General features: G+C 47.8%; 1 protein-coding gene across 2 annotated transcripts in view; it reads right to left on the reverse strand.

The window, feature by feature from the left end:
• Positions 1 to 762: 762 nt before the first annotated feature.
• Positions 763 to 27579, reverse strand: part of FGD6 (FYVE, RhoGEF and PH domain containing 6) — a 316035-nt gene continuing 289218 nt past the window's right edge. For both annotated transcript variants that reach the window (XM_069629811.1, XM_069629812.1), the window contains exons 19-21: positions 20145 to 20273; positions 19164 to 19312; positions 763 to 5145 (exon numbers count right to left, since the gene is read on the reverse strand). In XM_069629811.1, the coding sequence (XP_069485912.1) occupies positions 5109 to 5145; positions 19164 to 19312; positions 20145 to 20273 (315 nt within the window). In that variant the 3' untranslated portion in view covers positions 763 to 5108. The remainder of the gene's footprint in view (positions 5146 to 19163; positions 19313 to 20144; positions 20274 to 27579) is intronic.

Consider the following 27579-nt stretch of genomic DNA (forward strand, 5'->3'; position numbering starts at 1 on the left):
TCCCGAATAGCCGATGTGTTGCATGCTGTAATCTACGGATGTGTGTGGAAGGCGGGAATAGCCAGGCTTCGTAATAAAGAGCAAAGAGTTTGACTGACTCGAGGCGGTTGATCAGGTCTGTGGCACAGTGGAGTCTGCAGTGTGCAATGATGAGCATGGTATTAGGTTTGTGTGGGTGTGGATAAGTCGGGTGTCTGTGTCGAATGGGGGGGAACAGGAGGTTGTGCAGGTTGAAGGAGTGTAATCAAGTTTTGCATGAATGAAAGCATGTGGGAATGAACAGCCTGGTGTATGCTCGTGTGTGCGTGGTCAGGCAAATCGTGGGCGTTACCATCAGATGTTTAATAGGTTCCGGCCTAGGCCCTAGACAGTCATCATAGTCTCCATCCGCCTTTTGCTATGCACGCCCTGGCAAGGACACCGGGACAGAGCTCGAAATTCAGACACATGACTAGCGTTCAATGCAAGGCAAGCGTATGAGGCTAGGGCGGTGCTTGGTCACATGACACTGATGGAGGAGGTCACATGGTCTACTTCTGCAATGGTAAGTGGCAGGTAAGGTCTGCGCAGGGCCTGGCCAGTAAGGCACCCAGGAAGTACAACTAGTGTGTGAAGATCCAGGGGTTCTTGAAGATGCTTTGGTGGACTTGAAAACCCCCAATCCTGCCTTTTTGGGATGGTTCTTAATGTCAACAAAAGCATAGCACTGAAATAATGCAACCGGCAGCACCCCAACTTCTCCCAAGGAATCACTCACGCTGGTCATATTTCAAATCATGTTTATTGAGATGTGGAAAAGCACACAGTCTTAAATTACAATCCAATGAAGGTTTGTTAGGTTACACATGCCTCCCTGAAGGCACCCCACATTCTTGTGCTCATGGGGGCCCCCTCCCAAGGCAGGACCCATATTTTCTACATTTTCTACATTTGAAGATAATGTTTCTAACATTATACTTGCACCTCGTTACTGGCTTAAAGTACGTACAAAGGAAGTCCAGCAGCTGTCCAGTGACAGAAACGTGACAGTGTATGTTTAACACTCTATACAGGTATGTACAAGAAGTTACAACGTTAAATAAACTGGGGGGAAACAGACAATGGTGCATAGACACATAGGTGGGTGCACATGAAAGAGGTGAGCAGCAGGTGTGTCGCACACAGTCACACACAATGCCACGAGTGCTAAATTTCTGGGCGAGCAGAGGCCAACATAATTTGGGGTTGAAGTTGTATTCTGGTAAGTGTGAGTAGGTGATACTGGCTTTTTTTGTATTCTGGTACGTGAGTCCCTGAATGTACCCCTGAGAAGCGCCCGCTGTGGCAACATGCAGGGGGTGGCGGGGCAGGGCTCAAACATAATATGTGGAAAGGGGTCAACAAAGCCTCCAGCCGTCAACAGACTCGAAAGAGCACAGTACATGTCCACTTGCAGCTGCAAACACATTCCGAAGCATGTGTCTCTAAAGAGTGGCTTCCATCATGTGTGTAACTTTGCAATGAGGAGAGAGCACTGGCTTCCGGTTGGGTTTCAAAGTGCTGTACATTATAGAAAATGACCAACACTGGCTATATATATGAAGCAGACCTATGGCAGGATACAGAATATCCGAGTTTCACTCTACAGAACACACTGAGCTATCACAATAAGGAATCATCCAGGAAAATGATTTTCCCTAGAACTTAGTCACGTGACAAAGTCATCTTTTTGCTTAAAGAAGAAACAAAAACAACAAAAAAACAACAGAAAAAAAATTAGATTTGGTTTGTATAGCGCCTTATTGCCGGACAAAGTCACTTCAAAACGCTCCCTTTCAGTACAATGTGAAATGGAAGGAAGGAGTAACCCTGTATTTTATGGATTAAAAACATTTGGGTGAACCGACAGATAAGAAACACAGACAGCGAGGCTATACTTGGACATTTATGGGAAGAATATTAAATAGGTTAGCAGAGTCATGGCTTTCCAGAGGTCACGTTGACCCAAATAGCCTGCTCCTAGGTTGAGGGTTTTCAGTGCGTAATATGTGCGATGGGGAACGCGTTGCCACGGTTTTCAGCAGTCCGCTGCTTCAGCACTCTTAGCGGGACACGAGGAGGCGATTGGTGGGGCATTGAACTAGAAGTGGACACGGGATCAAACTAAGGGAGGCCACGTCCCACCAAAGGAACAGATGCCAGAATACAAAAAAACTAAATGAAGACTGGATCACCTACCTACACAAGACATTGGACCTACTGAGACACAAACAGTATCAAGCACTCACGAAAATCCTCAAGGAATGAACAATCTGGAGCTGTGGCGTTTTACAACTACAATAAATTCTCAAAAAAGTGTACAAAAACAATAACAGAGTTATTTTATAGTTTGAAGTGATGGAATGGAACATAAATTATCTGAAATATATACATGTTCAAATACAACAGTGAAACAGTGCAATGTTCCTAGCCGCGGTTGCTCTAGTAACTTCGATTCCACACAAACATTTGGCCACTCACAGCGTTCTTGACCAAGGATGGCATCTGGTACCGGGAAATGTGAAGTTTTTATGTAGCGCTTAATACTGATGCCCCAGGTGGTTTAAGCGCTACCAATGTTGCCATTGAAAGGAACTGAAGCAAAGGGAGATAATATGACTGACCAGGTTCTCAAACTTCTGGTGATGCCAAACCAGGTCTTGGACCAGACAGACTAGAGGTCTCTCCTATTCTAGCAGCACAGGTACTGCAGAGGGAATGTGATTGTGCAGGAAGAGGAAAAACGGCACTTAAGGATGTCTTATGCAAGCTTAATGAAGTAAGTGATAAGTCGGCCATGTTGGAATGGTATTTTCATTTGAGCAAAATGGGCACTAACACAAAAAAAGGTTTTTGACCTTTTGAGTTTTTTTACTTCTGTGTTTGAAAATTAAGTTAAAAAATCTGCATACACATAAAATGTGTTATTCTTGAGAATAAGGGTAATTTTTCGGTCTGCAACTTCCCAAATGCACTCAACTGCAATGAACAGGCGACGTTACAGCATGTCCAATCTCTGGGTGACCAAAATGAAAAGACCTTGCTACACGAGACGCATTAATCGTCTCAAGAAAAAGACCCAGCTCGTAAAACAGACAACTAATCAAACTATTACATTAAGAAATCTGTTTTCAATTGTCCCTGAACCCAAGCTATATGGCATCTTTTTTTAATGTTTTTTTTTTTTTACATTATCTCGGTTTCCTAGAGTGTGGATTGGCAGTGTTCTTGTTAAATAATTACATAATTTGTGACTATCTACAATTGGAATTCAGAGAAGTGGCTTTTGCATTACCTTGTGCTTGTCGAGGGGTCTGGCTGTCATTGCAAGTTGTCGTCCACACTTAGAAGCATCATGTCAAGGCGGTCCCATCGGTATCATTCCAGACCTATCCTCTATAAAGAGGTCCATATAGATCAATAACGTTAGATCTGGATCTGTGGTCTTGCACTGTCCTCGATTGGTGGTCCTAGTTCGGCTTTCTAACTCTATGGTCTTTGCTCGTCCTTCTTGATCCTAAGCCGCCTTTCTAAGTCTGTGGTCTTAGCTCACCCTTCTAGACCAATAGTCTTACCTTATTCTACTCGATCCATGGTCTCCGCTCGCACTTCTAGATATAGGGTCCTACGTTGCCCTGTAGAATTTTGCAGGCAGGCCTATCCTACATTTGTTACAGTAATGCGCTTACAGTCATATCAACTGAGGCCAGTTCCCTGCCCATTTGCTTCCTTAAGCGAGTAGTGTTTGCACTCAAGATTGCTACTATTCCAAGATTGGACATCAGCGGAACATAGGATAGAGACGTTCAAGAATAGCCCTAACAGCGCGAGTACACTTCGGTGCCTACTTGGAAAATCAAGCAAGTACTGCCAAGGGGAACCTACAAGACCCTCCATGGCAGGTGGGCAAGGGTTTAGACCACGAGTTGCTCACTGAGGTTTGTTGGATAGAAACTGGAAGAAAACAAAACAAGTATTGTAATTCTAGAAATAAGTTATCCCGGAATTGTTTACGATTATGTGACAAACCTCATTCAGTTGCTACAACTCCTTTAAACAATCTTTGGTTTTTAGTTTAAATAATAAAAAAAGTGACCTATATTGGAGTGAAACAGAGATCGCGTAACCACAGACAGACATACATACATGCAAAGAACAGTTAATTTCATTTGAAAATGATAACTCTTTTTTCATTGACCCAACCTTTTAAATATTGTACAGTCAAGTGGACACGGTATCAAGATGAAGACCCACCTTTACTATTGGTTCCCAACTTTTTCTGTCATTATATTCGCTCAAATCTTCGGCCGAGCCTACGGGGGAGTGCAGTTAGCTCTGTGCTGGAGTGCACAGTCTGGACAGAGGTGTTAATAAACTTAATGACTTATTCGGAAAGGCACTTTTGATCTCTCTGCTAACCTTAAAAAAATACTCTAGTTTCCATGAAAAAGTTGGCATTTAATAAATAACAGTGATAAACTCGAGTCAATTTCTTGTCAAACAAAACAGTTCCTAAACACAAAAATAAAGAAAAAGTAAACAAATACCAGCCATATTTGTTTGATCTACAAGAATGCTACTTTTTCTTTTCCAGGTTTAGCAGAAATTCATGGACTCCATGACGCTGCAAAAGTCCAGGTCATCGTCATACCGATTTTGTTTGATCGATACCTTGTTCCTTTTAAGGCTCTAATAGTCCAAGAATTGAACAAAAATCATCTTGGCCTGTAGGACCCATCTTCAAGACCCTTGCTCAGCCCATCCCAGCTGGCACTTCTCCTTAGCCCCATTTCTGGAGGCCCGGTCTTCTGGTGGCTGCCAGTCACAGTGGTGTCTTAGAGGAATGATACGACACTTCGTGAGAATATGTGGCGGTTAATAGCTCGTCTCTTCTTCCTGTCGGATTACCAAAAGTCTCTAAAGTGACTTGATATGGGAAGATTGGGTTTTGGCAAGAGTTAAGCGGAGGGACAGGCGTGCGTGGCAGCAGATAATAAAATCCAGCAGGGTGTGGAAGATGGCTGCTTTCACAACAGTCCTAACCTCCTTCTGAGACCTGGAGCAACCACGAGTTGAAGCAGAGCAAGACGCTACAAGACGGTGGCCTCTTGGAAAGCTTCCAACCACCTGCGGAAACAGGAACATTTATTAGGTTGTAGTTTGGCATCAGGCTTTGCCTCAAGAAACACATTGCTGAAATTAGATGCAGCCCTACAGGTACTTCATGCCCTCCAGGGGAATTATTTATCAGGATATATTCCGAAGCGGCATACCAAACAAAACCCAATCAACCATTGCCTTTGGTGAAAAACCAATGCAACCTCATGGACAGGTAGCAGAGCTGTAAGCATTCCCGGTAAAATATTTCATTACCCAACAATAGCAAGAGAATCAGGACTGATATGATAGGTTGTTTATAACACGCTTAATACCCATAGGTTTCTAAGTGCGGACCCGGGGATCGAACCTGTAGGGCTCTATGTCATCTTGCTTCCAAGGCAAGCACGTTGCCTCCGAGCTATCCTCCCGAGATATAAATATGCACTATTGAGCAACTAAGAAAGTCAATGCAAAAGCTTAACACTGGTCCCTTCAAGACTGTATCCTCCGGCCATCAAACCCAGACTCATCCAACATGCATTTCCGAATGTAAAAATAAAGGCAAAGCAAAGAGTGTTGGTATGGTACGTTATGGTATTGTTTATTTGTAAAGCGCCTATACACAAAGCAAGTGTTTCAAAGGTTGTATACGAATTGTTCGTTTTACAACTGCTCGAATGACAATTGACCTTTTCACAAATGACCGAATTGTGAAGGTCAATTGTACCATATAAGTGGGAGGAAACCCCCCCACCCAACGCCAAACCCCCCAAAACCTATTATATATATATATATTCGGTCAATTGTGAAAAGGTCAATTGTGACCCTTTTAATTCGGTCAATTGTTCATTCGAACAATTGTAAACGAACAATTTGGGTAATACCGTTTCAAAGCGTGCAAGGAGGGAACAAGGGGAAAACAAAACCAACAGTCATTCAGAGCCCTTGAATTTCTGAATGATACAAGTTTGCACGGGCAGAGTGGGTGCATGGAACAAGTGCATAAAATACAATTAATGGTGTAGATAATAGCAAAAAGGTCTGACAATGATTCTGCAGTTTTTCCAAGTGCACTGAGGCGCCACCATGCAAGGAGGGGAGACGAGGGAAAACTGATAGACGATCTTCACACATGGTGCATTCAGATCTTGCAAGTGCGCAGACAGGTGCAGGGGAGGGTGGCTGTGGCGACAAGTGCAGAGGATGGGGATTACGAGGAGGGGGGGGGGGGGGGAGGATCAAGTCCGCCCAGTCAGTCACAAGCTGGGGTAAGTGCTGAGAGATGCCACTCTCAAGGGTCATTGACCAAGTTCAGTAACAATGAAAAATGGAGTAATAAACAGTCTACAGTGTGGCATGCCAAGATGGGAGGTTAGAGGTGTCCTGGAAAATTAAAAACAGGTACCAGTCCTCCAGGCCTTTAGACTATGCAAATACAGCCCAGTGCAGTGCCACCTTAATGCAAGCTTGTAGGAACTCTTAAAACAGGCCGTATTTAGGCAATGATGCATTATTTAGACATCTACCCCTGCCAGCTCTATGGCTAGCTGTAGACCTAGCTTGACCACATGTTACCAAATGAACGCGTGGTAAGGCGGAAGGAGGCGGACCGAATAGTGTCATTCCTACACTTTGTTCGATTAAAATAATAAGAGAAAGCCCATCTGTCCCCATCGCAAAGGTTTGCCCTACTTAACACGAACTAACTATGGGCCTTGTCAGTAAGGCAGTCCAAAGTAAAGATCCATCCTCTGTCCAAAGGCTAGCCTATTCAGACCCTACCACTAATCAAATAACAAAAGAAAAGAAGGGGTCCCAAGAGAATGACTTCTCCTGGACAGGCTTCTTCCAGCCTTAATAGTCCGCTGTCAAATAGTTCTTGGTAACCATACACATCAAATCCATTAATTCTTCTAGGGGAGTTGTCCAACTTTTCTGCTTCCCCTTGAATACTTTCAATACAGTTCCTTGGTTTCTCACAGTAGCGTCTTGACCCTTGTCCCTTTTCAGTGGTCGAAATAGAGATGCAGCTGAGAGTAGCTCCTGGGGACCGGGATTATCTTCTAACTAGGAGCTACTTGACTGACCCAGGAGCAATGAAATGGAACCATGCTATTCTGGCGTGTCCTCCTATGTTTGCCAACTGACATTGGGTGGAGAGATACCAGGCATGCAGTCCAGCCTAGGTGACACTGGGGCGTACACTCTACAGACGCTTTACCACATTTAAAAGAAGGAAGATCCATAATTAGCGGTGCAGCTGAGGGTGCAACTGGCATCAGATGTTGCAGTGCCGGGTTCACCTTGTCTAGCAGATTGCAGCGAGTAGGGTTGGGCAATAGTGCTAGTGCCCATGAAAACTGTAGTGGGCGCCAGAGGGAATTTGTTTGTGTAAGAGTTTGCACATGTCCAGTGTATTGCATAGACAGTCTGGTTACCGTGTGCCTCAAGCACGCGGTAGAGATGCAAACAGCCTCTACCAATCATAGGTTTCTAGCAGCACATTGCACTGTGCAATGATTGCACTGATGCAATCATTCACTGGTGCACATGGAGCAACTTGCTTTCTCATTGCCCCATCCAAAGGCAATCCACACACCCATTCATGCATTATAAAAAGATATTTGGCCAGTAGGGTTTACTTTTCAGCCAGAGTTCTCTTATGAGAAAGTCCCTCGATCACCAGTAATCACCAATAAAGTGGAATACATCTTCACAGCAAGTTTCCACTCTGGTTTCTGGCATGTTTACCATACATGTAGGTTATGTACAAAGGGTTCAAACCTCAGCACTCCTTTCACACCGCTCCCTTTCCCACCCACACCAGGCACTCCCGTTTGCTATAGCCCTGTGCCTTTTTAAAATGAAGCAAATATGAACTTGTTTAAAACAACAATACTGTGGTCATCGTGTTAACAACGGCAACAAGGTCTGAGGCCTCCGATTTTCAGGCACTGGTGACCTTCATCTGCCTCCTTCAATCACTTGAAAGGATTGTCTAAATGTGAATATTTAGGGAGGGTGCGTGTGTGAAAAGGTCTGCCAAGGTAAAAGGCCTTAAAAAGTTCCACTCTAAAGAGCAGACGTTTAGAAGCTAATTCAGGAAGCAGCACAAACCCCATAAAACTCTTCACACTGCCAGGGGTCAAGGAAGAGGCTCCTGTGAGAAACCAGAAGATGTTGCACCCACTAGACCCCAGGGATCTGTCATCCAGGTGGCCAGGACACAGCCATCGCTTTTGGATCCAGGTCCTGGGGGTGGACTAGTGGGGGAGGATCACCTGGGTGAGGGGGTCTTCGAGGAGTGGGACACCGGATGGTGAGACGTGGTATTCCCTTCCTTATAACACCTTTACCCCCATCCTACCCTGTAGGATATTTAAGAACTCTATGCCCCCACCCTTTACAAAACACTTTCTCACGGACAACTTGCTATGAGAGAAAACAGACTAACACCCGAGCAGTATACCTGATGTGTCCCAATACAATAGTCAGGCGAGGTCAGGCAATTATTGATCATCACACACAGCTGACTTCCATTACACTTCCCAACACGGATGAAAGGCAGAGCACAAGAGCACACTCTGTGCAAGGCAAAGTACACGAGGAAACAGCAGTTTCGAGACTGCAGATGTGGAAAGATGGCAAAACGGAAGGGGATCGCGAGGAAGAAAATGTCCTTGACCTTTGCGACAAGGAACCGTTACTTTCCAGAGACCTTGAGAAAGTGTAAGACCAGGAAACCAGGCTGAAGAATCCTGCATTGTGTGTTGGAGATACCCGGGGCCCTCCCGTGTCAATAATCAAGGCAGGGAAAATCACCAGCCACTGTGGTACCGTCCTTGGCTCCAAGAACAAAGCAGCTTCAGTGTAATCAACACAGCCGGTGAGTTGGGGAGACCAATAAAAGACTGGTCTGTGTTAAAGCCAATGTTGCAAGAAGCAGCATTGTATGTATGGTGAGCGCTGGAACGAACATTGTTAAAGCGCGCGTGACAAGAAATGCAAATGAAGTTGAATTGCTGATGAGCGATTGAACTTTAAAGCAAGCGATAATACCCTTGACAGAGTGGTACCAAATCTCTAATGTAACCAGCTGAGAAGTGACAAAAGTAGATACATTTGCTCCGAGCCCGACAGAGGGAGACCAATTGAAGGTTTTGTGTTAAAGTGGGTCTGAGCTTGGCGGAGGGGGACATGGAGTGAACAGTAAATCACCCGAGAAGTTGTATTAGTGAAAATCCTGAGAAGAAAGGAACTTTCATGTTTTGTTATGTTGCATCAGACCCTGTGAATGAAGAGACTTTGAATGGCAAAGAGACTTTGGCACACAAGGCCCTGATGAGGAAGTCTTGAACTGCATCCTCGTGATAGAGAAGCCAGAAAGTGTGCTAAGCTCGTGTGTTGCGCCTTGTCCCGTGCTGAAAACATGGGAAAGGGAAGCGAATGGCTTGAATATCCCAACATATTTCTTTTGCATAACATTGTTTCCCACACTATTTGTATTCAGAAGTAAGGATTGGCAATAGGCTTTTTAGTATAGGCCCTTTTATTTTGACAGACTCGACTAAGACTCCGTTATTATTTGATGGTCATAGCTTGCTACTATCTTCAGATTTAGGATTAGAGGGGCGTTTTTCAAACCCCATTGAAGTTCAATAATCACCCTTGAACTGTGATTACTTGCGTCTGTTTTACAGTTGCAACACCAAAGTTTCCCAAATTATAAGGTTGCAGATTACAAAATGCCTAACCTTATCTAACCAGTGCACCGTCTAAATGTGACAGCCTTATTTGTGGAGATAAATTGCAACTTGGTGTCTCTTATGATGAAATTCCCCAGTGTTAATTGGAGTATTTTTTCGGGGATGGACTGGCTTGGAGGGCTGCCACAGAGCACACAGTCGATCTGCAGTGCAGACCTTCTCACACATGCTGTTAGCATTGATTTTAAATTAACGTAGGTCCTTCTGATTGTGGCGTGAGATTAATCCTGTAGCAGAGGACTGTGTCAGTCTGGTAGCAAACATGAGAAACATGGCATCCGGAAGGTTGGGTGCACCAGATAGAGTGCGTGCCCTCTGCACGCCTCCAATGCGCTTTAAAGGGATGGTCTAGTAAAAAATGTTATTTAAAAAATAGATAGGCCACATAAAAAAAAATATACTAGCATCCTCCGTTTTAAAACTTCCCATGTAAAATTTTGAGCTATTCAAGCTCAAAATTCGAAAAAGCAAGCACAGGGGCGCCGCCATTTTGTGAACCGCAGCGTTTTCCAACACAATAACGTTGTATTTATGTTTGCGGTCGCTTCAAAAGCGACCGCAAACATAAATACAACGTTTTCAAAGCTGCGGTTTTATTTCTAAGTTTTCCGGGCTCCTCCAGCTAGTGCTTATTTTTTGTAAAAAAAATAAATAGCACTTACCGAGATTCAGCTGCAGCTTTCCTGCTCTGGTCTCCGGTCCGCGTCCTCCGAGTCCCGGCACTAATGAAGGGAAAGCCACCCAGCGGTAGACTTTGTTTACTACAGCTGGCTGGCTTTTCCTTCATTAGTGCCGCAAAAGCCAGCACAGGAGGGCCTCCATTTCACAAAATGGCGGCGCCCCTGTGCTTGCTTTTTCGAATTTTGAGCTTGAATAGCTCAAAATTTTACATAGGAAGTTTTAAAACGGAGGATGCTAGTATATTTTTTTTTATGCGGCCTATCTATTTTTTAAATAAAAATTTTTACTAGACCATCCCTTTAATGCCTTTGCAACAAGCCTTTGGTGCTGGGCATATTAGCAAAGGCCCTTCATTACCGCAGGCAGAGCTCCTTGGAATAACGCTCTGCTCCCACCTAGTGGTCATAATGAATAACTGTACCACACATTGAATATACAGTAGGTGCAGATGTCAGAGCCTGAAAACAAATTAGGGAATGTTATCGGGCGCTCTGCCACGTCAATCAGGAGCTAATTAGCAGCCAGTGCACGTCAATTTTGATTGCTGCTTTTAGATTCTTGCAGCGAGTGTCTCTAGATGGCTTCTTATCTTTGGATCACACTTCAACCACTCCTTGGATTTAACAAACTGTCCTCCACCCTCTTTAAAGTATTCACAACCACTGGGGCGAGTATGATTAGTCCCCTGAAGCTCTTCCCGCCGTGTTCTCCCGAATCTCCCACCGCTCCAGTTACCTCTATTCAGATGGATTGGCGTCACCAGTTCTTCCTGTGGGGTCAGGCTGCCTCTCGTATCTTGTGCTCATCTAGCGTGTCTAATCTCCTCCGGCTCCAGTGTGCGGCTCAGTGCAGCCTTTCCAGTTGTAGTCTCAGTGTTCCTTAAGGACCAGTTGGTCCACCTCTCCAGGGTCATGCCACCACCTCGCTTCTTGGTTTTCGGCATACACAGTTTGGCTCTCTGCTCTCTCCGTTTCTTATGCCTCGTGGTTGCCGGCGGCCTCTCGGCCTAGGACCACCTGCGGCTCTCTGGTCTCTTGCCAGCTTTGAACCCCCCGGGTGCCACCAACACCACGCGTTGGCCCTTCTTCTGTTTTTATGGGGGGGGGTGGGAAGTTCTACTCCTTCCCTAGCGTAGAACCGTAGCCCTGTGTGTCTCTTGCTCATGAGCGCTCTTCCTCACTCGCTCAGTTTTCTTAGTCCGAGTATGGCAGCCAACCATCCACTGGGTAATCTATTTCTGGTATCCTCTTCTTCTCAGTATGTTTGTCTGTCTGATGGTGAGTTGGTGTGAAATAGAATAACAAATATTGTCTTGTGAAGGAGGTTTTTCCGACGCTTGATGTGTTCAATGGTTCTTCATAGATGAATTCATGGAGTTCCTTGACGGAATGGGAATCCTTGTCCCCCAAGAGGGGAGTTGCTCCCTGTGAGACGCCACTTACCCCCATTCCTAAGAGGTGTAGCAGGCTCACCTCCCTAGCCTCACTGGGAAGGGCGCCTCTCTGGGGAGAAGTGACGAGATCTCGTGAATCGTCACAAACGCCATGGTTCGAGTAGTGTTGTTGCAGTCACTGTGCCTATACCCCAGGTGGCACCCGCCTGGAATTATATTGCTTGAGCTAACAAGACCTGGAATGGAAAGCAGGGATGGTGAGAATGCGTCACAAAAGGATGCAAGGCCGGTAGAAATGGGATTCTTTTACTGAAGAGCGTATGGGATCGTTGCATGTGCTTTCTCGATCGAATCGTCGGCACAGCCCACTGCGCTACCAACAGCGAGGCAGCCCTAACGTGGAACGGGTACATTTGAGAAATGGAAACTGTAGTGAGTGAGAGAGAAATTGTGGGCTGGGGGAAAACAACCCTTTGCTGTTGCCTCCATTTGGGCACAAAGGTCATATACACATGCCACCTTCAAAGTATCTTAAGTGCAATGCCTCCACTGCTACAATATTTTCGTGGTTCAACAAAAGAACCTGATCACCTCCATACCTAGCCAGGAATCTGTCTTGAGAAAAACGAAAATCCTATTCCCCCCCCCCCCCCCCGAGAAGTTCAGTAGAGTTACAGTACCCCTATGCAGGGTTTTAAGTGGGCTGGGGCTAGCCAGGGCCAAGCCCCGGCAGTCTCCAGAGAGGGCCCCCGAGCCGGGGCCCAACCCAACTAGCCCCAGCCATGCCGACACCTCAGGCAGCCGTGTAGCTGAAGCACTGCACAGTTACATAGACTGCCTGCAGGTGTCAGCACTTCGGAAGTACTAACATCTACAGACAGCCTGGGTAACCATAGCTTCGGCTACAAGAGGATTCTAAACTCCGAAACAGGAGGCGGGCTGAAGGGCCCAGTCCCTCCTTTTGTTTCCGAGTAAAGAGTCATCATGCAGCGGGAAGCCTTTTAAACAAGGCTTCACGATACGTGATGATTCTTTACTCGGTAACAAAAGGAGAGACTGGGTCCTTCACCTCCAGCCCTCCTCCTGTTTCGGAGTACAGAGTCATCACGCAGCAGGCAGCTCTTTCGTTCAAGGAGCCTGTGCTTTTTAACCACGCGGCGTCTTGAATGAAAGGGCTGCATGCTGCATGAGAACTGGGGCACGCTGGCATCACATCTTTGGTGCGCTCCAAAGGTAATGCCAGTGCACCCCAGCTCCCCCACTTTCACCAGCCTGCATCACCCCCATTGGTGAGGTGGTGGGAGCTCTCAAAAGGGGGTGTGGTCCAAGTAAAACAGACAGACCACGCGCCTGAGAGTCGCCAGCCCCGTCGATTTTGCATCCCACTCAATCCATTGCCCCCTGCCTCTTCATGGTTGGATTTAACGCATCTATGGGACGAGGCTGCTGCCCTCTGATCAGAAGAGAGCAGCTGCTGTTGATGGACGAGGAAGATGTGTGAAAGGCTGGCTTACGTAAATCCCAGACTATGGGATGGGCTCAGTCTCCCGCAACACCAAAGCAAATCCCAAATGGCTCCTAGCGGGATTCAAGAGGTGGCTGGCGACTCGTTTTAGGGAACCCTGTCGCGCAGACTGAAGTTAGAACATCAGAGTGTGTCCTTCGTCCCACCCAGCGATCTGCTCACAGTACTGTGGTCTTGTGGACCTTAATGAAACGTTTTTTTTCAATACGCTACACAGTGGGCCTCATTACGAGTCCGGCGGTAGCCGTGCCGGAAAAACCGGCAGGCTGCCGCCAGACTCGTAATACCATTCCGCCTCCGTGATTGCCGGAATCACCGGGGCATTACAACCCCGGTGACCCGGTAATTCTGGAGGCCGAATTCTGTAAATCCCCATAGGACTCCATGGGGATGGGGACCATGGAAACACCGGTTCTGTCTATGACAGAGCCGGTGTTTCCATGTCCGCCTGCAGGCGGGTGGTGTAAATCACACCAGGTGAGACTATTAATCAGCTGGTCCGGAAACAATGGTGGCAGTGGTTTTATCGCCACCGTTTTTTCCATACCGGCAGGGTCGTAATGAGGCCCAGTGTTTTGGTAGAAGCCATCCCAAGTATTTGCATCTGGCAGCGCCCCCTCCCACCCCCAACCCCTGAAGCCCATTGGCTTTCACAGTGAGGTTAATCTCAGAGATGTGTCTCGGAATTCTCCTCCCCCCCCCCCAACTCACCGTGACCATTTAAAGCCCCTGCTGTCTCACTCAGCCCTACTGTGACAAGTCCACACAGACCAAGAAGAATCCTAACCCACCACTACACACTCAACCTGAGAGGATGGAGTAATAAGGCTCAAGCCTCAGTATCCAATAATCACCACTGATCGAATCCTAACCCACGACTACACACTCAACCCGAGAGGATGGAGTAATGAGGCTCAAGCCTCGGTATCCAATAATCACCACTGATGGAATCCTAACCCAGGACTACACACTCAACCCGAGAGGATGGAGTAATGAGGCTCAAGCCTCGGTATCCAATAATCACCACTGATGGAATCCTAACCCACGACTACACACGCAACCCGAGAGGATGGAGTACTGAGGCTCAAGCCTCGGTATCCAATAATCACCGCTGATGGAATCCTAACCCACCACTACACACTCAACCCGAGAGGATGGAGTAATGAGGCTCAAGCCTCGGTATCCAATAATCACCACTGATGGAATCCTAACTCACGACTACACACTCAACCCGAGAGGATGGAGTAATGAGGCTCAAGCCTCGGTATCCAATAATCACCACTGATGGAATCCTAACCCACCACTACACACGCAACCCGAGAGGATGGAGTAATGAGGCTCAAGCCTCGGTATCCAATAATCACCACTGATGGAATCCTAACCCACCACTACACACTCAACCCGAGAGGATGGAGTAATGAGGCTCAAGCCTCGGTATCCAATAATCACCACTGATGGAATCCTAACCCACCACTACACACGCAACCCGAGAGGATGGAGTAATGAGGCTCAAGCCTCGGTATCCAATAATCACCGCTGATGGAATCCTAACCCACGACTACACACGCAACCCGAGAGGATGGAGTAATGAGGCTCAAGCCTCGGTATCCAATAATCACCGCTGATGGAATCCTAACCCACGACTACACACTCAACCCGAGAGGATGGAGGAATGAGGCTCAAGCCTCGGTATCCAATAATCACCGCTGATGGAATCCTAACCCACGACTACACACTCAACCCGAGAGGATAGAGTAATGAGGCTCAAGCCTCGGTATCCAATTATCACCGCTGATGGAATCCTAACCCACAACTACACACGCAACCCGAGAGGATGGAGTAATGAGGCTCAAGCCTCGGTATCCAATAATCACCACTGATCGAATCCTAACCCACCACTAGACACTCAACCCGAGAGGATGGAGTAATGAGGCTCAAGCCTCGGTATCCAATAATCACCACTGATGGAATCCTAACCCACCACTACACACTCAACCCGAGAGGATGGAGTAATGAGGCTCAAGCCTCGGTATCCAATAATCACCGCTGATGGAATCCTAACCCACCACTACACACTCAACCCGAGAGGATGGAGTAATGAGGCTCAAGCCTCGGTATCCAATAATCACTGCTGATGGAATCCTAACCCACGACTACACACGCAACCTGAGAGGATGGAGTAATGAGGCTCAAGCCTCGGTATCCAATAATCACCACTGATGGAATCCTAACCCACGACTACACACTCAACCCGAGAGGATGGAGTAATGAGGCTCAAGCCTCGGTATCCAATAATCACCGCTGATGGAATCCTAACCCACGTCTACACACTCAACCCGAGAGGATGGAGTAATGAGGCTCAAGCCTCGGTATCCAATAATCACTGCTGATGGAATCCTAACCCACCACTACACACTCAACCCGAGAGGATGGAGTAATGAGGCTCAAGCCTCGGTATCCAATAATCACCACTGATGGAATCCTAACCCACCACTACACACGCAACCCGAGAGGATGGAGTAATGAGGCTCAAGCCTCGGTATCCAATAATCACCGCTGATGGAATCCTAACCCACGACTACACACTCAACCCGAGAGGATGGAGTAATGAGGCTCAAGCCTCGGTATCCAATAATCACCGCTGATGGAATCCTAACCCACGACTACACACTCAACCCGAGAGGATGGAGTAATGAGGCTCAAGCCTCGGTGTCCAATAATCACCGCTGATGGAATCCTAACCCACGACTACACACTCAACCCGAGAGGATGGAGTAATGAGGCTCAAGCCTCGGTGTCCAATAATCACCGCTGATGGAATCCTAACCCACCACTACACACTCAACCCGAGAGGATGGAGTAATGAGGCTCAAGCCTCGGTGTCCAATAATCACCGCTGATGGAATCCTAACCCACCACTAGACACTCAACCCGAGAGGATGGAGTAATGAGGCTCAAGCCTCGGTATCCAATAATCACCGCTGATGGAATCCTAACCCACGACTACACACTCAACCCGAGAGGATTGAGTAATGAGGCTCAAGCCTTGGTGTCCAATAATCACTGCTGATGGAATCCTAACCCACCACTACACACTCAACCCGAGAGGATGGAGTAATGAGGCTCAAGCCTCGGTATCCAATAATCACCGCTGATGGAATCCTAACCCACCACTACACACTCAACCCGAGAGGATGGAGTACTGAGGCTCAAGCCTCGGTATCCAATAATCACCGCTGATGGAATCCTAACCCACCACTACACACTCAACCCGAGAGGATGGAGTAATGAGTCTCAAGCCTCGGTATCCAATAATCACCGCTGATGGAATCCTAACCCACCACTACACACTCAACCCGAGAGGATGGAGTAATGAGGCTCAAGCCTCGGTATCCAATAATCACTGCTGATGGAATCCTAACCCAGGACTACACACTCAACCCGAGAGGATGGAGTAATGAGGCTCAAGCCTCGGTGTCCAATAATCACCGCTGATGGAATCCTAACCCACCACTACACACTCAACCCGAGAGGATGGAGTAATGAGGCTCAAGCCTCAGTATCCAATAATCACTGCTGATGGAATCCTAACCCACCACTACGCACTCAACCCGAGAGGATGGAGTAATGAGGCTCAAGCCTCGGTATCCAATAATCACCACTGATGGAATCCTAACCCACCACTACACACTCAACCCGAGAGGATGGAGTAATGAGGCTCAAGCCTCGGTATCCAATAATCACCGCTGATGGAATCCTAACCCACCACTAGACACTCAACCCGAGAGGATGGAGTAATGAGGCTCAAGCCTCGGTATCCAATAATCACCGCTGATGGAATCCTAACCCACGACTACACACTCAACCCGAGAGGATGGAGTAATGAGGCTCAAGCCTCGGTATCCAATAATCACTGCTGATGGAATCCTAACCCACCACTACACACGCAACCCGAGAGGATGGAGTACTGAGGCTCAAGCCTCGGTATCCAATAATCACCGCTGATGGAATCCTAACCCACCACTACACACTCAACCCGAGAGGATGGAGTAATGAGGCTCAAGCCTCGGTATCCAATAATCACCGCTGATGGAATCCTAACCCACGACTACACACTCAACCCGAGAGGATGGAGTAATGAGGCTCAAGCCTCGGTATCCAATAATCACCACTGATCGAATCCTAACCCACGACTACACACTCAACCCGAGAGGATGGAGTAATGAGGCTCAAGCCTCGGTATCCAATAATCACCGCTGATGGAATCCTAACCCACGACTACACACTCAACCCGAGAGGATGGAGTAATGAGGCTCAAGCCTCGGTATCCAATAATCACCGCTGATGGAATCCTAACCCACGACTACACACTCAACCCGAGAGGATGGAGTAATGAGGCTCAAGCCTCGGTATCCAATAATCACCGCTGATGGAATCCTAACCCACAACTACACACTCAACCCGAGAGGATGGAGTAATGAGGCTCAAGCCTCGGTGTCCAATAATCACCGCTGATGGAATCCTAACCCACGACTACACACTCAACCCGAGAGGATGGAGTAATGAGGCTCAAGCCTCGGTATCCAATAATCACCGCTGATGGAATCCTAACCCACGACTACACACTCAACCCGAGAGGATGGAGTAATGAGGCTCAAGTCTCGGTATCCAATAATCACCGCTGATGGAATCCTAACCCACGACTACACACTCAACCCGAGAGGATGGAGTAATGAGGCTCAAGCCTCGGTATCCAATAATCACCGCTGATGGAATCCTAACCCACGACTACACACTCAACCCGAGAGGATGGAGTAATGAGGCTCAAGCCTCGGTATCCAATAATCACCGCTGATGGAATCCTAACCCACGACTACACACTCAACCCGAGAGGATGGAGTAATGAGGCTCAAGCCTCGGTATCCAATAATCACCGCTGATGGAATCCTAACCCACGACTACACACTCAACCCGAGAGGATGGAGAGGATGGAGTAATGAGGCTCAAGCCTCGGTATCCAATAATCACCGCTGATGGAATCCTAACCCACGACTACACACTCAACCCGAGAGGATGGAGTAATGAGGCTAAAGCCTCGGTATCCAATAATCACTGCTGATGGAATCCTAACCCACCACTACACACTCAACCCGAGAGGATGGAGTAATGAGGCTCAAGCCTCGGTATCCAATAATCACCGCTGATGGAATCCTAACCCACAACTACACACTCAACCCGAGAGGATGGAGTAATGAGGCTCAAGCCTCGGTGTCCAATAATCACCGCTGATGGAATCCTAACCCACCACTACACACTCAACTCGAGAGGATGGAGTAATGAGGCTCAAGCCTCGGTATCCAATAATCACCACTGATGGAATCCTACCCACCACTACACACGCAACCCGAGAGGATGGAGTAATGAGGCTCAAGCCTCGGTATCCAATAATCACCGCTGATGGAATCCTAACCCACCACTACACACTCAACCCGAGAGGATGGAGTAATGAGGATCAAGCCTCGGTATCCAATAATCACCACTGATGGAATCCTAACCCACGACTACACACTCAACCCGAGAGGATGGAGTAATGAGGCTCAAGCCTCGGTATCCAATAATCACCACTGATGGATACAATCTATCAGCAAGAAGAAGACAGACAGACAGACAGAGAACTCACCTTTCAGTGCTGTGCTGGTCGTCTGCTTTGAAGACATAAAATAAAGTGTTTTTGTGCAATAGCTGAAAGACTCTCGACTCTGAAGTTTCGTCCTTTACTTCGGTCACCGTGAACCCTAGCAAAGGCTGGCTCTCCAGAGCCGCCACATCCTGGACAAACAAAAACAAAAAAGAGGCACCGATTCAGAGACCAATTCCTTCTGCTTCACTGTTGAACATGATCAGTATGGATTGTGTAGGTGTCTTGCATGGGGCATATAGAGCGATGATTCACAGGGAAGAGGCAAAGCGGTGCCTTTGCTACCCAAGGCCTCACTGTGCCGGCAGGCAAGGCGATAGGACCAGAGGGTAGAACTCCCCCAAAGAACTGCAGCATTATCCCTTTACCGCACAGGCCAACTTGCTCGAAGCCAATTTCCTCATCAGGTTTTTACCGCATTTTACTGCAAAATGTAGAGGAGGTTGGGTTTGGAGGTTTAGAATGGTGTAGGGGAGGATGGATGAGGGAGGGCGGGGATTGCCAAGTCTGCGAGCAACTAGCCCCCAAAAAAACAAACTTCATAGAATGACAGGACCCTGGCAGGCATTCAAATTACAGAAGATTTACCTGAAGTGACTACGGTTTCCCAAAGCTTATTAAAATATCAGAACAAGGCGAGTGATCAATGCATTCTGAGTTATCATAGATTTCTCACATTTTGTCAAACTACCTAGCAAGGTCTGTGCCTTGCACCAGAGAGCTTGGGGGGCTACTAATAATTCGGGTACATCACTCCCCATCACACCAGCAGAAGCCCCCCACCAGCGGAGAGGCCTAGTACAGTGGGGGGGGGGGGCTATATGAAAAAGCTCTGAGGTAGTGCTAGCGTTCTGGGGCGCTGCAAGAGATGCTCGATATCCTTCACGTTGCAATGTAAGGAAAAAGGCACTGATTATTGCCATTGGCTTTTAGGGTTAAATCTCCCCCTTTCTGAGTCCTTACCTCGCTGGCAGCGTAGGTGTACAACACCTTGTTTTTAATCACGAACCACAGGTGTTTCCACGGCTTCTTCTGACCCTTTGACCTGTAGAGGTAGCCGCTCATGGAGGAGTCTTCTGTGCTGGCGGAGACCTTCGGGGAAAGAAAGAAGGGAACATTTATTTAGCTGAACGCTCACGCAGGGTTGTCCAACTCCAGGCTCGGATCCATGTCGGGTTTTTAGGATACCCCCTCATTAATATTCATGAGACACATTTGCATAAAATGATTGTAAACGTATGCACATTTATCCTCATGAACATTAATGAGGGATATCCTGAAAACCCATCAGGATTTCGGCCCTAGAGGCCTGGAGTTGCACAACATTCTACACAATCTTTAAGAAATGGTTCAAGTGTTTTACAGTCATCTAGCAGTAAATGTTCACTTTTTAATTACAAAGTTGGAAATTGGCAAGATCAACTAGTGGGTCTATATTCCCGTAAAGCATAAAAAGACAGACTCCTCCCTTAGACAGACACACACACACAGCCCCAGGTTGTGTCTCTCTAAGCAGACTTGCCTTTTCAGACAACAACACTGAGCATGCTGGGAGTTGTAGGCAAATGCTGAAAAAGGCTAAACCAATCATTAAAGCAGGCGCCAACAACTTTTGACTGCAGAGGTATTGGACTAAGACGCCCATGATACCCGACCATTGCCTAGGCTGTGAAAGGTCAATAGAGGTTGGAGTCGAAAACATCTGGAGAGACAAAGGTTCCAGGTCTGTGCATTATAGTCTCAGAGTGTGGCTGTACGTGCGAGGGGAAGCTCCTGCGCACATACGGACAGAGCAGCCTGGAGCGTTTCAGCACCCACACGCAGGCCCCTGCAGAAGGTACGTTTATGTTCATTTATTTTTTATTTAAATAGATGTCCAGTCAAAAATACCATGCTTTCTCCCTTGGCCCCACAGCGCTAATTGCAAATGGTTTGGCTTTTTACCCATTTCCTTTTTAGAATATGCTCTAAAATACAACATTTTAACCCATTATTTGGAGAAAAGAAATCACGGGGAAAGCTCCCCCAAAACCACCTTCATCGGTTCGGGCTCCCTCGCTGTGCTCGGTCACTATGGCATTTTTGGGAGAAATATTTATGCCCCTCCACTTAAAAAAAACTCACCAGTTCCCATTGGCCCTCAGACTGTGTTGGGTAAGGGGTGGGTGGACCCCAAGGACTGTGGGGTGAGCAGGATGAGTGGGAGCACTGGGATAGTGTTGGGAACATGGTGGGGAGAGTCCAGAGACTGGGTAGGAGTGGGATGAGGGAGCCCAGCGACTGATGGGATCAGGTGGGGGAGCCCAGGGACTATACTGGGATTATGTGCGGTGATGGCGCGCAATAGTTCATAGCCATTTGTACATACTGTTCATTTGGCATTTTTGGGACGCCCAAATTGTGCTCGTGGGAGTGAGGGGGGGGTAATAGGCCAAAAATGTTTGAGGAGGACTGTTCTTGAAGCCTATTGGAGCATTTTACTGATGCAGCCACTAACTGCCAGGCTGAATGCCCAATGGGGCGCCACCCGCTATCGCAGCAGAAATTACTACAGCAAAGAGGACAGGTAAACTCTGACCTTTGCCCGTAGGGCCGTAGATGCAGAATCCCGGCGACTGGCGTGGTTCACTGGGCGCCCTTGCACACCCTTTTCTATTTCGCCTTCAAGGTTCCATCCTTTGTGCATTTAAGCCCTCAGAACCCAGTGTCCTTTCCCAACCGAGGACGTCAGCAAAGGCTGAACAATGGCAAGAGAGGCCAATGTGCACAGAGGTAGCGGGACCTTCTAGGCTACCAAATGTGTGCCTGCACCAAGAGAAACGGATGCTTGTACCATCGCCCATGAAGGCGAATAGTTGATGTATTGGTGGCCTCTGAGGCACACAAGTCATTGCACAGACGCTTAGCCAGTCGTGGGTCGCATGACCCTCAACACTGCTGCCAAATATGGCGAGTCTATCGATGGTAAGCACCCAGGGCACATCGGCTGCATTCCTAGCACTACACCACGATTATGGACTGACACGGAAGGGGAATCTCCCTGGCACATAGTCCATAAATCCACCAACACAATAAATATTCATACACCCAAACAGCCATCCGCGACTCTGGACCCATTATGGATACACCTAACCAGTGCACACAACCACAATTCACACTGACATCACACGAAACACACACACACCAACAGACACACCAGCACACATCCTAGGCACTGAGTCCTACCCATTTGCAGAGGTGGGCGAGCCTGGCAAGGACCTGGCCAGCATGGCCTCAAACAGGGGCTCCAGCCCGACCCTCGTTTCAGGCCGGTAGCATCGGACGCCACCATGGCGTCCCAGTCTCTGACAAAGCCGAAGACAAAAGAACATTTAAAAACAGTATGTGTATCTTCGTGCAGGCCCGCCCACACACACGCCACCCTCCGAGCCATGACTTCCTGTCCCGCCCCCAGACAACACAATTGGCTGGGGGCAGAACAGGGAGTCTCCCTTCAACAGCTATGACTTACGACCAAGGTAGGCCCGTTCCCCCCGCTCGCCACCCTATCTTTATTTTTATGGCCATTTATTTCCATTTTGCCGGCTCCGGTGGGGCAAAATGGAAAGAAATGCCCAAAGATGATTAAAATGAACTGGCCCTGATGGCGGTTCTGGTGCCGAGAGGGCACCAGGGCAGAGTTTACTTTTTTCCCCCCTTTTCTATACAGAAAAATATATGTGGCACCGATGGTGGCCCGCCAGGGCCCCGCGTTTGTTCGTTTTCTGGGGGAGCCAGGGCTTTCATTGGCTCGGCCCGTGATGGGCTCCTAGAGCCAGGCCTGACCCCCAGGCTCAGCCCCACCCATAAAATCCTTGGCTATCCCAGCTCTACCCATACGCTTACAGCACACAGGGCCTCCCGAACCAGCTCCAACATGCAAAACAAGGCTCACAGACACCAGTTCCTCCTGGTTCTGAACCTATCCTAGCCTCTCATCCTATCCCCACTAACACTCCCAACCCGCCCCTCCCCTCTTCCAGAGTCGTGGGAGCGCCTGGAGACTGTTCTTGGGTGCTAGCTGTGCACTGTACAAATCAACATAACATATATATGGCTTACTGAATCCCATGTTACATGCATGACAGGCGCATGCCTAAACAGCTATTCCTTGCTACCGTCATGACGGGTAACTATAGTCTACCAAACCCTTATGATTTTACCAGTCGGGCTGGCCCAGTTTGTTTTCCCAGTATAGGCTGCTCCTACAGTTAGTATGTGGTGAAGATGTTTCAGGGTCATGGCGATGCTACCCATACTGATCTGGCCAAGTTGGCCCCCAATGCTAGATCAGGCAGTGCTGCCCACCCCCAAAAAGATGGAGCTTATATATTGGGCAGTGCTGCCCCCTACTAATAGAGTCTAGAGTTCAGGCAGTGCAGGACCCCATGGTCGAGTTTAGAGATCAGGCAGTCGGGCCCCCCTATGGCAGAGCTTAGAAATCAGGGGTGGGGAGGGGCAATGATCGAGCTTAGAGATCAGGTGGTGCAGGGCCCCAATGATCAAGCTCAGGGATCAGGCAGTGCAGGCCCCCAATGATCGGGCTTAGGGATCAGGTGGTGCAGGACCCCAATGATTGAGCTTAGGGATCAGGTGGTGCAGGACCCCAATGATTGAGCTTAGGGATCAGGCAGTGCAGGCCCCCAATGATCGGGCTTAGGGATCAGGTGGTGCAGGACCCCAATGATTGAGCTTAGGGATCAGGTGGTGCAGGACCCCAATGATTGAGCTTAGGGATCAGGTGGTGCAGGACCCCAATGATCGAGCTCAGGGATCAGGCAGTGAGGGCCCCAATGAACAAGCTTAGGGATCAGGCAGTGTGGGCCCCCAATGAACACGCTCAGGGATCAGGCAGTGAGGGCCCCAATGAACACGCTCAGGGATCAGGCAGTGAGGGCCCCCAATGATCTAGCTCAGGGATCAGGCAGTGAGGGCCCCCAATGATCTAGCTCAGGGATCAGGCGGTGTGGGCCCTTAATGATCAAGCCTAAGGATTAGGTGATGCACAGGACCCCAATGATCCAGCTCAGGCAGTGAGGGCCCCAATGTGTGATCTGAACAATTGACAAAGAACCTTTTCGCCCGGGACGTGCATGCATGGAAGCAGACCGTCTGCATGTGTCCAAATGGTCTTGATTTTGCCGCCATGCAGACCTTTTCACAAAGGTCGTTTGAGAAGATCTTGGCAACCTCCCATCTTCCCCTGAAAAAATATGCACATGGCTGCTGCCCCGGTTCTGGACGCATTGCAAGATCAGCTGTTGCCATTGAGCTTTCTGCCCATTTTATTTATTTATTTACATGTTCTGCTGGCCAGTGAAGAGGGGTGCCTCAAAGTGGGAGGGCTTCAGTTCCCCCCCAAACCCCTCCCCACCCTCCTTACCCAGGGACTGGACCGCCCATGGCTGCAGACCTGTCAAAACAAGCGCTGGTAACATTTAATACAAAATTGGTGGCAGGCCCTCCTGATCCGATTTGGCAGGACAGTATTCCCATTTCAGAGTGAGCGCGTGTAGGGCGGTACATTTAGACCCATGTTGTAGAAAAGACCCGACTCATCAGATGGCAAGGTACAGCGCCCTCTGCAGGTCTCCAATGTGCTAAAAATGTATTTCAAACAAATACTCTGTGCTGGACAGATTAGCACAGGCACCTGATCTCTGCGCTACACCCTCTTTCGGCGAAGCACCTTGGGTGCAGGTCCCCATTGGGCACACAGGGTTGACCACGGGCAGGAATGCGTGGGAACCCATCAGCGCCTGAATATAGAATAGATTGTTATGCTTATAAATGCAGTGCTTTGGGTAACAATTTATTTAAGTTTAGTTCCGCCTTGATGCCTGTGGGCTCCGGCGCATGATAAATAAATAAAATAAGGAAAACTCTTCACTGTCAGCACTGTCATGAAAGTGAGCCCTCCATGTACAAATGGGTCGTTTTCTCCCGCAGGTCATGCGTGGAATCAAAACAACCCATTTACACATGAAGCGTGGCTTCGGCTTCTTTGGAATAAATAACGCTCTGCCTCCATCTAGTGGACATAGTGACCAACTGCAATACACATTGACTAAACAGGCGCATCTGTCAGTCCGTGCCTTTAAGCAATTTGTTTATTTATTTGTATAGCGCGCCGAACCCTAGGGTATCTGGGTGCATTACAAGTTTATAATGTTAGATTTACAATTTGACAGAAACGTAGCCCTGGAACGCAACCGTGACCTGGGGAATGGAAGCAGAGTCGCTTTTGTAGCCAGGGATGAGGTACTCCACATCCCCTGTAGTTTGCAAAGGCTGTGAGGTCTTGCACCTAAATGTTACGCCCTCTGTTAACTCCTGGTTTGATTTTATTCTACCCCATCGTCCACCTAAAGAAATGCCCAATTTTACAGAAGACCTACTTAATATTCTGGCACCGCTGAACAAACCCTGCTTGACTCTCCTTCTGGGGGATTTCATTAGATGGTGGGGTAACCCTGTTGACAGCGAAGCATTAGCTCTCGGACAACCCCTCCTAAACATTGATATGGTTATTCCCAATAATGCCCCCACTCATGTCAAGGGCAATACATTGGACTGGGTTGTGTCAAGAAATCTCTCTAAACTCCGGAACATAGCCCCTTGCGTATGGTCTGATCACATTTTCGCTCATTTTAAGGTTGAACCAGCAGGGAACCCCCTAACGAGGCCAAAGGTTCTTAAGAGCATCACGAGACCGAATTTGAAGAGAGTGAACCTCGAATTCAGAAAGGTTTCTGTAATTTAATGAAGCACACATCAGATGCTGATTACCCTACTTGGTCAGCCGCCTCCAATGATAAATACTTGAGCAGCTTATTAGACAAGGTAGCGCCCCTGAATGCTATGACCATTTACGAAGACTACCCCTCTTCTACCTGAATTAAAGCAGGAGAAGAGACGCGCTGAGCGAGTTAAAGAATAAAACGGACTCAAATTGGTTATGATAGGTTTTTCTTTTTTTTTAAAAAAACATATTTTTATTAACATTTCTTTAAACATGAACATCGGGACTTCAACATCGTCCCCCCCACCTCCTCCTCCTCCTCCCACACCGGCTCTGCCGTCTTTAATTGTCCCTCTGCCGTCCACTCTCCGTGTTTCTGTCTCATCCTGTGAACATGTCCGGAATACGGATTCTATGTGGGCACCACTGCATCATATAGTCACTTTGTAGATATTCTATCGTCTCTCCCCAGTTGGATATGAATTTCTGGCGGGCCCCTTGTATGTTGTACGTGATTCTCTCCATCGCCACAAATGCCCATATCCTCTGTACCCACTCCAGGTTGGATGGGGGTGTCTTCCGTTTCCATTGTTGGGCTATTGCTAGCCATGCTGCTGTGAGGAAACCCAAGTTTCTAACGCGCTTCATACCCAGAGGTTTCTAAGCGCGGTCCCGGGGATCGAACCTGTGGTGCTCCATGTCGCCTTGCTTCCAAGGCGAACAGGTTGCCCCTGAGCAATCCTCCTGGGACGTGGAAAAAGTTGGAAGCGACCAATAAACTAAATATTTTCAAAGTCAAAAAAGATGTCTTTAACAACGAGATTGAGAACTTCGATAACGGTATTAGGAACCGGTTTTCCGTTCTTAAACATCTAGAAAAGCCCCATTTGTGAGCAGAACTACCTTTTGAAACAAATACCGGCTGCATGAAAATTCAACAGGCTTTTATGGAGAAGATCAAATTCGCTTCTGCAGAAATCGCTTGGCGATTTCCCTCTGGATAATCCTCTGGTCCTCTGGATTTCCCTTTGGATAATCCAGTGCTTACTTTCATGAGCCCTCTATTGTACCCGATATGCTGCTCAATTTTAAACCCATCTCGGATTTCGAGATGGAAAATGTGCTTCGGAAAATACGGCCCACGTCACGTCCAGACGATCCCATTGCTCCCAAGTTTGTCTTGAGCAGTTTAGGTTGTTTGCACCCCGTTTGGCTCGTTTTATAAATGCTCCTTCGAGCAGAAGACGGTACCAGGTATTGTCAAAAATGTAGTAGTGCCACCCTCGTTAAGAAGAAACGCGGCCTAAACCCTATAATTCTCAACAACCTAAGGTGGTTTATTGTCATTTCATCTAATGCCATTCCACTGAAACTTTTCCATCTTAAAGATTTGCATTTTTTTCTTCGGGTTTTTGTTTCTGGGGTCCGACCCAAAGCCCTGTTTTTTACCCTTTAATATACACCTGAACAAAAATTAACCCCTTACCCCCCAAAAACATGCATTAGATGGACATTTTTTAGATTGAAACATTTCGATGGAATGGTATTGGTTGGAATGGTTTTAGATGAATTGACTAGATGCTACCTAAGGCCTTTTACCAGCGTTCCATTCTTGCT

Source organism: Ambystoma mexicanum, chromosome 12 (assembly GCF_040938575.1).
Source record: "Ambystoma mexicanum isolate Mex_15411 chromosome 12, UKY_AmexF1_1, whole genome shotgun sequence".
NCBI classification, from domain to species: Eukaryota; Metazoa; Chordata; class Amphibia; order Caudata; family Ambystomatidae; genus Ambystoma; species Ambystoma mexicanum.